Source organism: Suricata suricatta, chromosome 2 (assembly GCF_006229205.1).
Source record: "Suricata suricatta isolate VVHF042 chromosome 2, meerkat_22Aug2017_6uvM2_HiC, whole genome shotgun sequence".
In the NCBI taxonomy this organism is placed as follows: domain Eukaryota; kingdom Metazoa; phylum Chordata; class Mammalia; order Carnivora; family Herpestidae; genus Suricata; species Suricata suricatta.
Window position 1 is genome coordinate 121663817 of NC_043701.1, and position 14683 is coordinate 121678499.

The 14683-nt window shown below is 36.6% G+C and overlaps 1 protein-coding gene across 1 annotated transcript in view; it reads left to right on the forward strand.

The window, feature by feature from the left end:
* The window catches only part of BICC1 (BicC family RNA binding protein 1), a 307521-nt gene that overhangs the window by 249611 nt on the left and 43227 nt on the right, over positions 1–14683 (forward strand). The window contains exons 4-5 of the mRNA XM_029931720.1: positions 11550–11629; positions 13337–13495. Of these exons, the coding sequence (XP_029787580.1) occupies positions 11550–11629; positions 13337–13495 (239 nt within the window). The remainder of the gene's footprint in view (positions 1–11549; positions 11630–13336; positions 13496–14683) is intronic.

A 14683-nucleotide genomic window follows, 5' to 3' on the forward strand; every position in this document is an offset into this window, starting at 1 on the left:
TCGTTTGACTAGAGCATTCAGTCCATTGACATTCAGTGTTACTATTGAAAAATGTGGGTTTAGATTGATTGTGTTCCCTGTAGAGTGCATGTTTGTAGTGATGTCTCTGGTACCTTTATTCCTTGCTACATTTTCCTCATAGAGTCCTTCTTAAGATTTCTTGTAGGGCTGGTTTGGTCGTGATGAATTCTCTCAACTTTTGTTTATTTGGGAAAACCTTATTTCTCCTTCTATTTTGAATGACAGGTTTGCTAGATAAAGAATTCCTGATTGCATATTCTTCCTGTTCATCACATTGAAGATTTCCTGCCATTCCTTTCTGGCCTGCCAAGTTTCAGTAGATAGGTCTGTAACCACTCTGATAGGTTTTCCTTTGTATGTTAGGGCCCTTTTCTCCCTAGCTGCTTTCAGAAGATTCTCTTTATATTTTGGCAGTTTCACTATGATATGTCGTGCTGAAGGTCAGTTTACGTTACATCTTAGAGGAGTTCAGTATGTCTCTTGAATTTCAGTGTCTTTCTCTTTCCCCAGATTAGGGAAATTTTTGTGTATAATTTGGTCCAGCACCCCTTCAGGCACTCTGTCTTTGTCTTCCTCTTCCGGAACTCCTATGATACAGACATTGTTCCATTTGATTGAATCACTCAGGTCTCTGGTTCTCCTTTGATGCTCCTGAATCATTTTCTCTCTTTTCCTTGGCCTCCTCTTTTGCTATAACTGTGTCTTCTAATTCACCTAATCTCCTCTCTGCTTCTTCAATCCGTGCAGTGGCAGCCTCCATTTTATTATTCATCTCATTTATAGCCTTTTTTTTTTAACTTATCCCAGCTATTTTGAAGCTTCCTAGTCTTTGTATCAATATCTCCTCTGATGGCTTCTATGCTTTTTTCAAACCCAGTGATTAATTTTATGACAATCATTCTAAATTCTTGTTGAGTTATGTTGCTGGTGTCTGTTTTGAGCAGTTCTGTAGCTGTGATTTCTTCCTGAAGGTTCTTTGGAGGAGAGTTCTTTTGTTTCGTCGTTTTGGCTAGCTTTCTGTCTCCTGTCTGTTGTAAAAGCTCGTTCTGCACTGTGCATTTATTAGTATTCCTCTATAGAAGAAGGCTCTTTGAGTGTATAGGGTCTGTTGTTTCAGGAGATGTTCTTTTGATGGTGTCTCTCATTTCTCTTGTTATGCCTCTGATTAATATATTTCCCTACTTAGTGATATTTGGGACTTTCCAGGATGTATGCTTTGGTTGTGTCTTGAGATAGCTTCAGGCATCCATGAGACTGCTGTCAATAAGGGGTCTGTCCGCACACCTCCGTTCTTGGAGATCAGAAAGCTGTGGCTTTTTAATTCTTCTCAATGTGATAATTGCAGGTGGACTGAGGTAATGGGGCTCCTTACTTCTCTGCCATCTTGCTGCTGGAGTCATTAAAAATTTAAAGGTCTAAATTTTGTAAGGGAATTCTTTAAAAATGTGCTTAGAAAACAAGGACTTTTTACTTAAAGTATAAGAATGTGATTTGATTTCAGGACTTTACTGATACAGATAATCTTTTAAGGTATGATGTTTTCCCCCCCACATTACGAATGTATACCTTTTTTTGTGGTAGGAAATACAAAAGAAGAAGGAAAAAAAATTTTTGTATTCGTGTATAAAATAAAATAAAAATGACCTGAGAAATTATTACTTAGAAGTAATCACTACTGGTTGTTTTCCTTTTTATTCTGCTCAATATATATGTATCCCTAAAATAGTTATGGTACTGTGATTCTTCATTAGTATTTCTAGTATGGGGCACCTGGGTGGCTCAGTTTGTTGAGCGTCCAACTCATGATTTGGGCTCAGATCATGATCCCAGGCCTGTGCATTGTGCCCCACGTTGGAGTTTGTGCTGAGCTTGGAGCCCTACTTAAGATTTTCTCTCTCTCTCTCTCCCTCTCCTCAGCTCCCACACTCGCTCTCTTAAAAAAAAAATTCAGTACTTCATTACACTCCAGGCATTTTGTGCCAATTTTATTTCCGTCAAAAGTATATGTTATAAAAATTATGTTATTTGCCTAATTATATCTTTGTTAGCCTTATAATTTAAAGCTCCCCTCAATTGTATAAATAAAAAATTTTTAGTAAGGTTGAACTTTACTCAAGTTTATATATTTTATTGAGCATTTTTCTGTGGAATTATTTATCCATGTCTTTTGCTAATTTTCCTATGGGACAATTAGTGTTGTTGTTGTTTGTTTTTAATTTATAGGAGCACTTTGTGAGAAACAAATTTATTTAATAAGATCAATTTCACAAATACTGTATGATTCTACTTAGATTAGGCAGGATCATAAAGGGAGAAAGTAGAATGTGGTTGCTGTAGGTTTGGGCAAAGGAGTATTACCTTTGGATAAATGTCTGATAAATCCTGGTTTAGAAATGTTTAGGCTTCAAGGTAACTTTAGATATTTTTATTAAAAAAATAGAGGACCATTTTGAAGTTATTTGATAACCTAACTTATCTTTTTTGCCCTGTAAGATACAAATCTTTTAGGTCTGAAAGTTTAAGACCCTTGGTTCCAGCTTACTCATAACAGTGATCAACAAGGTATGGAAGAAACAAATAATATAGAGAATACAGAGAATAGTGTTACAGTTGAAGACAAGGATATGACTTGTCTTCAGTTTGTGCGACTGCATTAAAAAAATCTATTTACTGCTATTCTGCTTGTTTATAGAAAGTGGGAGTAAAGGATTGGCAGATAGGTATTTTCCAAATAATTTAAGGGTCGTTTACTTAATATTAGGTAATTTTAATTTTCATGAAAATTAACTTTCCCAATAACCACAGATAAGCTGGAAATAGGCTTTAGCACCTAGAATTACCCTTAATTAACTGCTCTTCAGTGCAATCTGTGGAACTTTCTCACTAGATCTTAAAACAAAGATAAGAACGGTAGAGAGTTTATATGCCAGTCTCAGGCTGGCAAGTTACTTTTAGAATGGAATTTCTGGGGCCCCTGGGTGGCTCAGTTGGTTAAGCATCTGACTTTGGCTCAGGCCATGATCTCACAGTCTGTGAGTTCAAGCCCTACATCAGGCTCTGTACTGACTAGCTTGGAGCCTGGAGCCTGCTTCAGATTCTGTCTTCTTCTCTCTTTGTCCCTCCCGCACTATCTCAAAAATAAATAAACACAAAAAAAGTATTGGAACTGAATTCCTAAGAGTTTTGCTGTTTCTTACATACATTCTTAATTATGCCTCAAATAGCTTCAGAATTTCTGGTTTTTTAATGTCTTCTCTTAGTAGGCTGGAAATAAAACAGAGAACTCATGCATGTGGTATGATGTAGTCAAGTCTTCATTTACAAGACTTTGCTTGTCTAATGTGTGTGAACCCTTAAATGCATGGTTGCTTTTCGGTAATGGCAGCCAGCAGGTGTGTGTTAGGATTGTTCACAAATAGTCCCAGCTGTCGTAAAAAAGAACAGTCTTCCCTGGCCACAGATAAGAGCACTTTGGGTTTAGACCACAGGCAATACCACAGGGACCTGCCATGTCCACTGTGAATATCAGTATTCCTTGGAGAGAGAATGACAGTCACTTCTGGCTCTTCAAAATTCTTGTGTAACTTGCTGTTATCTCAGTATGATCTCCCTGGGGAGGCTTTATCTTGGCACATGCCTCCTCCATCCCTACTTCAACCTTCCCTCCTTCCTCAGACTGACCACTGTGACTCCTGTTCCATTTTGAAGGGCCAGCATTTAGTTTGGGCTCTCCTTCTCATCCTAGGGACTGGCTTATTGTTTTTGTATGTCTGTGTCTTGGGCATTGTTCCCACTGTCACAAGTGTTGTCCATCTCTAGCTCCCTTGCAGTAACCTAGCACTGCACAGACTTTCTGTAGAATTAGTACATACAAATCAGTCAGACTATTCCAAATTTCCTCCTGGCACTTTGGTTTCCTTTTCCCCCCTCTTCCCAGAATCCTTGTCCTTATCTCTGGAATATAAAACTCAGATGCCAAAACACTTCAGAAACGAATTGAGTTAGGCTTTGTGTTTTTAGCTTTCGTTTTTCACACTCCATGTTCCAGAGCTAGATTCCTCTTGTGCTTTGGATTTTTCCTATTCTCTTTCTGCCTGAACAGCAACTCTGCAGTTATGCTGGGAGTTTAGTTTACACTGCAGAAGATAAAGTGGTTTATAAGATAAGGTAGTTTATACTTTCCTAATTCTCACACTTCTTAAATCCATCTGTTCTTGATTATTTCACCTATTATGCCTTGATACTGCTTTATACTTTGTTTGCATTTTGTTGTTCTTCTATGAAATTATTTCTAGGTTTTTGCTGAGTCCATATAACTTGTTTCTAACTCCATAAAAGCTTTGATAAGGCATATAGGGATCTTAAACAGAGAATAGGCGTTGCCTACTTTACTTCTTCCCTCTCTCATACCTTGTTTCCTCCTAAACTTGAAACAACAGAGAACAATTAGTGGAGTGAATTGTCAGTGTGCTTTGAATGCTTTTATTGCTGATTATATTGGAGATGTTAGCACTCCTTCAGCAGACGGTCTTGTCTATCTTCTAGCTAACTGTGAATTTTCTCTAATAAGCCTTTCCTACCTAGTTGATAAAGGATCCATAGGCTCCATCTTGGCGTGTGAAGGCACTCTTTCATTTAGCAAGAACATGCTTAAAAGTGCCATTACCACAGTGTTGATGACACCTCATCCCCAGTTATTGCCAACTAGTTGAACTGAGAATCGTCTTGAGGAGCTAGTCATACTTTCTGTCTTTTGATTTGTTCGTGTTACTTATGTCACTATCATGTCAAGAATACAGGTTCTCTGGAGAGCCTGGTTGGTGGCTCAGTTGGCTAAGCATCCCACTCTTGATTTTGGCTCAGGTCATGACCTCACAGTTTGTGAGTTTGAGCCCCACATCTGGCTCTGCACTAATAGTGCTGAACCTGCTTGGGATCTTCTCTCTCCCCGTCTCTCTCTGACCCCTCTCCCCCACATGTTGTCTTTCTCTCTCAAAAATAAATAAACATTAAAAAAAAGAATGCACTTCCTCTGTTGAGTATTAAGTTTTGTTTTGCCATATGGAATTTTGATAGGAAGTTTTCCTGGGGCATCATCGTATGTAAACTGATTGTGGATATCAATGGAAACATATTTTTCTCATGAAAACTAGGTTTTTATTTTGAAATACATTTGCTTTTGCAATTTTCTCTCCCCATTTCCCTTCTCTTGTAATTGAGTAGGAAGGCTCAAAGTAGGAAGATTGATTTTTTTCTATCTTAAAATAAGAGAAATAAGAATGATTTTATGCCTTATTCTAAAGCAACATAGTTAGGGGAATGCCTACAACAGGTAGATTTGTTTTTTTCTTGATCCCAGTTGTAATAGCTGATGTTATAGGAGCTTGCCACCATTTTCCCTCAAATATATAAAGCTTCACTTCTTCTACCTACTCTCCAAATATACTTTTTGCCTTTTTATTCTAACTCAGTTTATGAGAATTCTTGTCATCAAAAAGCATTCCTTGAAAGAATCCAGGGTCTGTATTACTGGCTTCAAAATTAGTTTAAAGTGTGTTGACTTCCTGTCATTCTGTTTTATTCCTTTAAAATAATTTCCAGTCAGACTGAATGGTCACTTCAGGTTTTCTCTATCTGTTGATAAAGTATATCTTCACTTAAAAGTGTGATATGGCATGTTATTTGACCTGACATTTAAAAAAAAAAAAAAGAAAAGTCTGTTTCTCAAGAGTTCAGAAGGAAACTTTTATTTCACAGAAAAATGTGGGCTGTGGCTCCATGACTATGAGTCAAATTCACTTTTGCTGATCAGCAGTGATTTGCCAACTTAAAGGAAAAGTGATCAAAGTAGCACATGAATTGGATGGTATCTAGTTTTGAATTGTAACATGGCTCAGATAGGATTTGAATTAGACTCTAATGTCCATAGGGGTTTTCACTGCATTTATTTGGTGCTTACAAGCACATTATTCAGGAAACTTCAGAGGGACGAACACCAAGTTTCATCTATATTGATGTAGAATTAACTGCATTCTTAGAGTGTTCAGAAAAATAGGAAAGCCCAGGCTGCCACCCTGAAGCCAGTCATGGATCACAGCAGATCACTATTTCACACATTTGTGTTTACTGCCTACAGTTTAAGGTGCTTGGAAACATTTACATTGTGATGTATTGGGTAAGCTGCTTATCATGAAATACCAAAAACTTGGAAAACAAAGTTGTTTATGAAGTTAGTTTTATTGAAGAATGTTACAGTACTGCTTTACACTGAAGACATTTAGATTTATGTGAAAGTATAATGATGTTCTGACTAAACTCCCTCCTTGAAGAAACTCTACTCCCGAGATTCAGTGACTTTTCCAAGGTAACAGATCTTGTTTATGACTTACCTAGAATTAAGAATTTATTATCATAATTGTGGCGTCTACATATTTTCCCCACAATGTAAAAGGAATTTATTGCAGAGTCAGTCATTAAAAATGTTACTACATCCTGCATATCTTCTGACTTTTCCAGCATTTCCTTATGTAATTCAAGTCAGCCAGTCCCCATGGGATGTCAAGGGCTTTTTCTGAGTGTTGGTTTCTGTTGGCTGTTTGATAAAATCCTTACTCTACAGACACAGTCTTACTTATAGAAAAAAATTGCCCATTACTACTTTAGAACTACTTTCTAGCTGTGGATATATTTCCATGTTGTGGGGAATTTTGGAGGAACGTAAAGCTACCTCTCTGCCTGTCAACACTGACCACTCCTGATGGTGTTGATGGGTCCAGCCCCAGCCAATGCCTTCCATTTTAGGGAGTTTTAAAGGCTAAGACTTTTTAGAAAGAACTTGAAGTAAAAGTGAAGAGGGCTCCCAGCCAAAAATGAAGAGAATTCTGGGTCACCTGGGTGGCTTAATAATCGATTGAACATCTGACTTTGGCTCAGGTCATGATCTCATGGCTCGTGGGTTTGGGCCCCACATTGGGCTGTGTGCTGACAGCTCAGAGCCTGGATCCTGCTTTGGATTCTGTTGTCTCCCTCTCTGTGCTTTTCCCCTGCTCATGCTCTGTCTCTCCCTCTCAAAAACAAACATTTTAAAAAAAAGAAAGTAAATTCTGTCCACTGGTCTCATGGATTTGAGGCCATTTAACAGTTTGATATACATGCATAAAATGTACCAAAGTCATCTTGATTTCGGGCCATGATATGGAACTTTTCTTCATAGACAAATGACTCTAATATGATCTTATATTTTGGGTGTTGTGGGTGGAAGGAGTCAGGTTAGTTAAACAAGGAATTTTTTGCTGTTTTCTCTCTTCAAGAGAACATGCTGAGAAGTGAAAGCATTGCCTTGAATTTTTAGTGTTGAATCTTTTCACAACCGCACTCAATCACAGAGACAGGGAAGTAGCTACAAACAAATCATTGGTGAAACAGTGATGGCTTAAATCCATCATATGTCAGTAACCCATTAGTCCCTGTAGCATAGTAACTACAATAAAAATATTTGACATGAGTCTTTTCTATAGATATTGCTCCAGAACAGGAATGAAATGAAAAGGAAGTTTAAACTTGAGGAGAGAAGTAAAAGGCCATAAAAATTTCACTAATGTTTCTAGGAATGGGAATGGTTCCAAGGATGGGAAACCAAAGAGTACAACCAGAGTACCAAGAAATAATCTTTTAAAACCATTACTAAACTGCACTTAAGTTCATGTAGCATCACAACTCTTTCAAATACTTATCTTTACTAAAAATATGGTTTTTTAGCATGTAATCTTATAAGAACATTGTTGCCTTATCAACTCCTTATGAATTTCCACATGGAAGTCATAAAAACCTTTTTGCTCAGAGGTTTACCTCTTTTGCAGTAGGCACATATAAAACACCAATTCCATACCCATGTTTGTACAGCTTCATATAACCTTTTGAAGATTGGATCACCATCTGGTCTTCCTTTCTTCCATAAGGTTACACTACAGAAATGTGAACAGATTGATAGGACTGGAATCTAAAAATCAAAAATCTGGAAGGACATCTGACAGTTCTCTATATTTTTAGAGAGGTACTGAGATCAGAATATTTGAGGTCAAAACTGGGTATGATCACCTTAGGTATGAAGTTTAGGCTCTTCCCAACAATTTCCATCTCCTTCCTCTGTGTAGATAGCCATTTCCAAATAAGAGGGGCACCGTCAGTCTATTCGCTTACTTTTTACTGATTATCTACTCTTTGATTGGCACCATGAAAGTTATAAAATCAATTAAGATAATTCTTGAATTTAGAGTGCTTGAAGGTTGATTATAAAGCAATAAATGTTATTTTTAGAGCACATATCTTAAAATTACCATGCCCAAATTGGTGTTGTCCTTCAGAGCAATTATTTTGAGGGAGGGGAAACTATACACTTATTCCCTATACTGTATCACCTCTCAACAATCTTTATAGCTGGCCTTTACTTTTATGTTTATTAATATAATTAATCCTTTGACTTTTATCCATCAAGTATTTCCAGAATGGGTGTGAATAAAACCTCAGTCCCATATAGGATACGTTTAAACTGTGAAATGGAACATTTATTGAATGTGGAGAACTGGATTTTGGGATTTAAAATAAGCATGTTAAGTTCAGCCTGGAATCAGAGCTCACATCTTTTAAGCAAGGGCAAAGGAGGAAATGACACTATTATTGGCACATTAGCAGTCTAAGCCAGAATTTTGTCATGTTCGTTTTTCTCTATACTTATGAGACTTGATTATTTAAAGAACCGTTTTCCAAACAAGTGCTAATTTGGGACCTGTATACAATTTGTTGTTACATGTTGGTGACTATGTATGTGTTGTGTGTGTAGCTCTGTGTCCATTGACAATTTATACTTTTGGTCACTAGATGGTGCTCTTTCACTTTGAAATAAAATATTTTTCTATTGAGGCTTTTGCTTTTTATTCTGCTTATTGTTTTGTTTGATCTGAGGCTCCCTGTCCACTTGGAGATGCATAGGGATTTTAATGTGATTATCCAACATATAAGGTTTTCAGATTAGCATACCACTCAATACTAGTTAATTTATTTGTAAGAAAATATATTTTCTCCCTATGGAACCATTTTATGTTATATATACTTGGCTGATACATAAGACACTATATTTATATTTTTATGTGGTTTCATCTGCTGTGCCCTATATTTGATTGAAGAATGACTTGGAAAACAAACAAAATGCCAATTACTAGGAATGTATATTTTAGCAAGTGCTACAATTAAGTGTGATTAGGTATGTTTTGGTTCTAATCCCTCAGTAGTAAACATTTTCAGTAGAGAATAACATCAGAGTCTGACTACAGTAATTGAAAACAAGTCAAAGATAGCTGGAATCAAAATTTTGAATGTAGACCGCTTAGAATATAAATACTGCCTAGATATGTTATAATGGATATAATAAAAATAATTGAAGAAAATGCTTTGTTTACATTAGTATGTTACAGTTGGTGAGAATCTATAGAGAACAAGTGGTTTCTGTTAGGATGCACTAAGGAGCAAGCAGTGTAGACACAATGCCATACTGACTTGAGGTTGTTGGACATCCATTTTGCCCTACTTTTAGGCCCCTTGCCTTATAATACTTGATATTTTAAACCAGTTGTAAGGTCTTTCATCTTCACAGTATCCCTGTTACATGGCAAGTATCAGAGGAAGGCATAAATAATGGGTTAAGGAGAAGAGTCTAAAGCCAAGAGCAGCTCCCAGGAGGCTGTCTAGGGAGAGGGGAGAGGGCATTGACTCAAATTAAATACAGTTGCGAGAATGTCTCCGCAGGAAGTCAGATGCATTCCTGAGCTTTGAAGCTTGGTGGTGCACTGTTGTTAACTATGAATGTTCTGTACTGGGTCTAAGAGCCAGTAGCCTTAAAACAAGGTTTCCTTCCTCCTTCCCATCTCTCCCATCCATGCATCTCTCCCTCCCTCCCTCCCTCCCTCCCTCCCTTCCTTCCTTCCTTCCTTCCTTCCTTCCTTCCTTCCTTCCTTCCATCCATCCATCCATCCTTCAGTTGCTCATTTTTACCTTGTGAATGTGACATGATTATCATGGCATTGGTTTTCAAATGGACTGTTGGATGAGGATGGGTAAATCATTATACCAGGGAAGTATGTGTACTTAGATAAAATTCCCACCAGGTGATTCTCTTTTCTTATCCAAGAGAATTGATGGTTTGGAAGGACTCAGTTGGAACTGCTTGTTAATTGTAAAAAAAAAATGCTCAGCTAACATTTCCTGACCCTGTTGCTGATCTGAAGTATAGTTCAATGTAGGATGGACTCCATGGAGAAGGTGGCGTATTGTAGGCAGTCAGTAAGTTTGGCATCACTAATGATGGTGATGATGAAATGCTTATTCAGCTTTATCACTTTAATGATATCACTTTATCATAAGGCTAATGGTATGGAACTTCTGACTTACCTCAAAATGGTCCTGGTCTTTGTCAGGCTGACCCATGAGGTAATAGAACACCCTATTGTGGCAGAGATACAACCTGACAAAAGAGAGAAAAGACACATCCTCCCCTGAGAGTTTTAGCTGTGATAGTTGCCGTCTGAGATTCTAGCTTGGCCAGCTGTCTCCTCTCCTTAAAGCTTTTTCTCAGTCCTCACTTTCTGAATCAGGCCATATGCCCTCACCCGCTTCTCACAGCTGGTACTCCTCATGCTTTTGTCTCGCTCTCCTTTTCATAACAGTTATGTTCTAAGACACTAGATAATTTGTTTATTTGATTCAGCTGTGCAAGACTGTCAGCTGCATGTGGACAAGGGTCTTTTTCTTCACTAATGTATTCCCCAACCCCTAGAATAGTGCTGTGCCTGGTACAGAAATATTTGCTGAATGAATAAATGTTTTCCTTTATGACATTCTGTGGCAGTAATAAATAATACATGTAGTATATATTAGCCATTTAACACTAATTCTGAATAAATATTAAGTATTCCTGAATGAAGGTTTTGTTTTATTCTATTAACCTTGACTTATAAAGATACCTTCTGACTTAGGTTATCACATGGTTTAAAGTCTGGATCCAGAGTTAGAAGACATTAGGTGATAATGAATGAGCCTCTTGAGTGGTTTTCTAGAGCAAGTTACTAACCTGCTCTGTGCCTTAGTTTCCTCTGGAAATAATCTCGCAGAGTTTTGATTAAATGAACTCATGGATTAAATGAGCTCATGCATCTAAAGCCATAGATAAGGGCTTGGAGTACAGCAAGAATATAGTCACATATTAAATTTATAGATTCTTGTTTAAAAAATAATTATATGATAAGCTTACTTTGCAGTTAAATGGTTTGGCCAGTTTTCAGAAGGACTATACCACCCAGATAAATGTAGAACTTGGGGATTTTCCATATTCCTATTTTAATTGCAGTGTTAACATACCTAGAATGAATCAAATATTGAATTTCTTATGGAATCTATTTTCTTATATTGTAACATCAATTTTAAAACAAAGAGTTTGGGGGTTTTCACATGAGCCCTTTGTTTTTTATTTCTTATAGATCCCCATATTAAGGTTTGTGGAAAGAAAGAAGATGTTAAGGAGGCCAAGGAAATGATCATGTCTGTCTTAGACACAAAAGTAAGTGAATGTTAAGGACACTCAGATGTCAGAACCTTGTCTCTGAAAGGGCTGCTTCATGCTGTTATGAAAAGAAACATTTGGAGAAGAAAAAGCAGGAGAAAGTAATGGTGGGTTTTAAAATAAGCATGTGTGATTCTACAATGGATGTAAAATTCTGTTTAAAATTTGAATTGGTTCTGTCATGTTGGGTAATTGAGTAATTAGATATACATATATATGTATGTATATGCCATCTTTAGAAATCGACATTGACCCTGATTAGTGTGCAGCAAGTAATGAAGTTTGGAAAAATTAGCATATTGCCTTTATGATGCCAGAATGATCTTCTATATAGTTGTGTGTGATGGCATGAAACCTGAAAATTTCTCTTGTAAGTTCTTTCTCTTTCTGCATGTATAGGTATAGAGAGATAATAGGGAAATTTAGATGTGTAAAAATATCTCTCACTTGTGAGAATTTATTCTAGTAAACATTTCTCAATCATCTAGTATATAGCAAGCACTTTGCTAAGCATTTTACAGATACTGAATTGTTTAATGCTCATAACGAACTCAGCACCGAGATATTAGGGAATTTTCCCAGAATTTAGTAGCTGATAAATGGAGATGTGGGATTTAAATCCAGGCTGTCGGGTTCTTAACCACTGTGTTTTGCCACCTGGTATTTCATTGAAATGGTTTCTGATCTCTTCCTCTTTTTCCCCCTTTCTTCTCTTTAATTTTTTGGAATTATTTACCTTATAATTATTAAATATTCTAAATTTTTTCCCAAAAAATGAGTATCTTTTTTCTGCATTTCAAATGTTAAACTAAAGGAAGAATTAAGTTTAAAGATCAAAGTATTTAATGGATATATTTTAAATCTAAGAATTAAGAAGATGAAAAACTATTGATATTTTTAACAACTTGTATTTTGATTTTTTAATTTTACTTTCTGAGGATTGAAGAATTTTGGTATCAGTCTTATAAATGAGGAAATATTTCATGTCTTTGTAATTGTACAATACTGAGTTTCCCAAAATTAAATACATAGATTCTAATATGACCAAAATTACTCATTATGTCTTAGAATTTTACATTTTGCTCTATTATAACTTATCTTACTGGTTTATGTAAGTGATGTTACTGCTAAAGATCTAGGCTTTGTTTTCCCTTCTTCACTCTTCTTCCAACCAGCAAGAATAGTAGATCTGCTCTTTAGTTTGACATATAGTAATAGACTGGTTGTGAAAACATTGCTTATAAGTACCTTTTTAGCTTTTAGTTTTATTTTTATTGTTTTCTGTCTCAGTTCAACAGTCCTACTCACATACATATATTCAGTCTTGCAACTGTTTTCATCTGTTTTTAGTTATTTGAATTAAATGTTTCATGAATAATGTCTGTTAAAGGAAAAAATGAGATGAGTAATTTATTTGTAACTTCCCTGACTTTATTTAAATGCTAGTTTCCAAAAAATTATCTTGGTGAAGAGTGTATCTATTTATTCTGACATATCTGCCTTAAAATGAGAATTTCTTTTTCATTGCCAAAGAGAAATAGATAGATATTATACACTTATAGATTAATATAATACCGATAAATCTGTAAGATTTCCCACCAGGTCACTTTCTTTTTTAGTACTGTCCCTTTGGAGAAAACATGTTTTAAGGAGTTGTTCCTTCCTTTTGCATGCATCAAGAAATAATACATTGTTTTCATATAGAGCAATCGAGTCACCTTGAAGATGGATGTTTCACATACAGAACATTCTCATGTAATCGGCAAAGGTGGCAACAATATTAAAAAAGTGATGGAAGAAACGGGATGCCACATCCACTTTCCAGATTCCAACAGGAATAACCAAGCAGAAAAAAGCAACCAGGTGCTTTGTCTTTTCACATGAACTATTATGGGACAGATTAAAGCTTTGATTTACCACATGCATATCTTTGTTGGAAGATAAAAGCAAAACAATAATCATGGAGATACCACATTGATTTTACTAATATGTGAATCTAAAGAAATGAATGAATAAGGAAACTGCAGAATTTGACCTATAAATGCAGAGAACAAACTGATGGTTCCTAGAGGAGAGAGCGTAAGGGATTGGGCAAAATGGGTGAAGGGGACTGGGAGGTACAGGCTTCCAGTAATGGAATGAATAAGTCATGGGAATAAAAGGCACACATAGGGAGTAAAGCCAGTGGTATTGTAATAGCAGTATATGGTGACAGATGGTAGCTATGGTGAACAGAGAAGTGTATAAGCTTGTCAAATCACTGATGTTGTACACCTGAGACTAAAATAAAAAATAAGAATGTATGACGATTTCCAAGGGGACTGAAGATGCTCTTCTTTTTTAAAGAGATGAATTATAGGTAAGCCATGAACTATCTCTAAATGGTTGGTAGAAGAGAGGGGAGCAACATAAATGTGACGGCAACATAAAATGAAGTCCCTGAGGCAAGGCCCAGAGAGCATTACCTTAGGAACGGCCCTGCAGCCTTACCTGGTCCAAGCGCCTGTTCACTGCAGGGATTCTGTTGGTAGCATCACACGTGGTTCTCCAGTGTGCACCAGCTCACCTTCTAAGAGGCCATGCATAAGTGCTTGACTGCCTCACAGTGATGGAGTTGGGTTTCTCTCTGGTTTATACACATTTTTTCTAGTTCTTGTGTTTGAAAACAAATGAAGCTTACCTGTCCATACAAAGCACTTTCAGTACTTGAAAACCAGATCTGTGTTATTTGGAAGTTTTCTCTCTAATCACAATATTAGAAACTGTCCACCTCAAAGATGAGTAAGATAGTCTTTTCTCTATGAAGACTAATGGTGACAGTGACACATACATAAGGAAGATAGAAAGCAAGGGAAGTATGCAAAACATTTGACAATTGGTATGGCACAGAGCATGGTCCATTAGGAGCAGTGTCCTGGAGCCCTACACCCTTACTCTCATGCCAAGATTAATTCTTTGGTTGATGGATCATGGAAAAGTTCAGGGGATCCCAGGAGAGAGCTGGAGGTGGTGTTGAAACAATAGTTGTGGTTTTTGGTTTTTGGTTTTTGT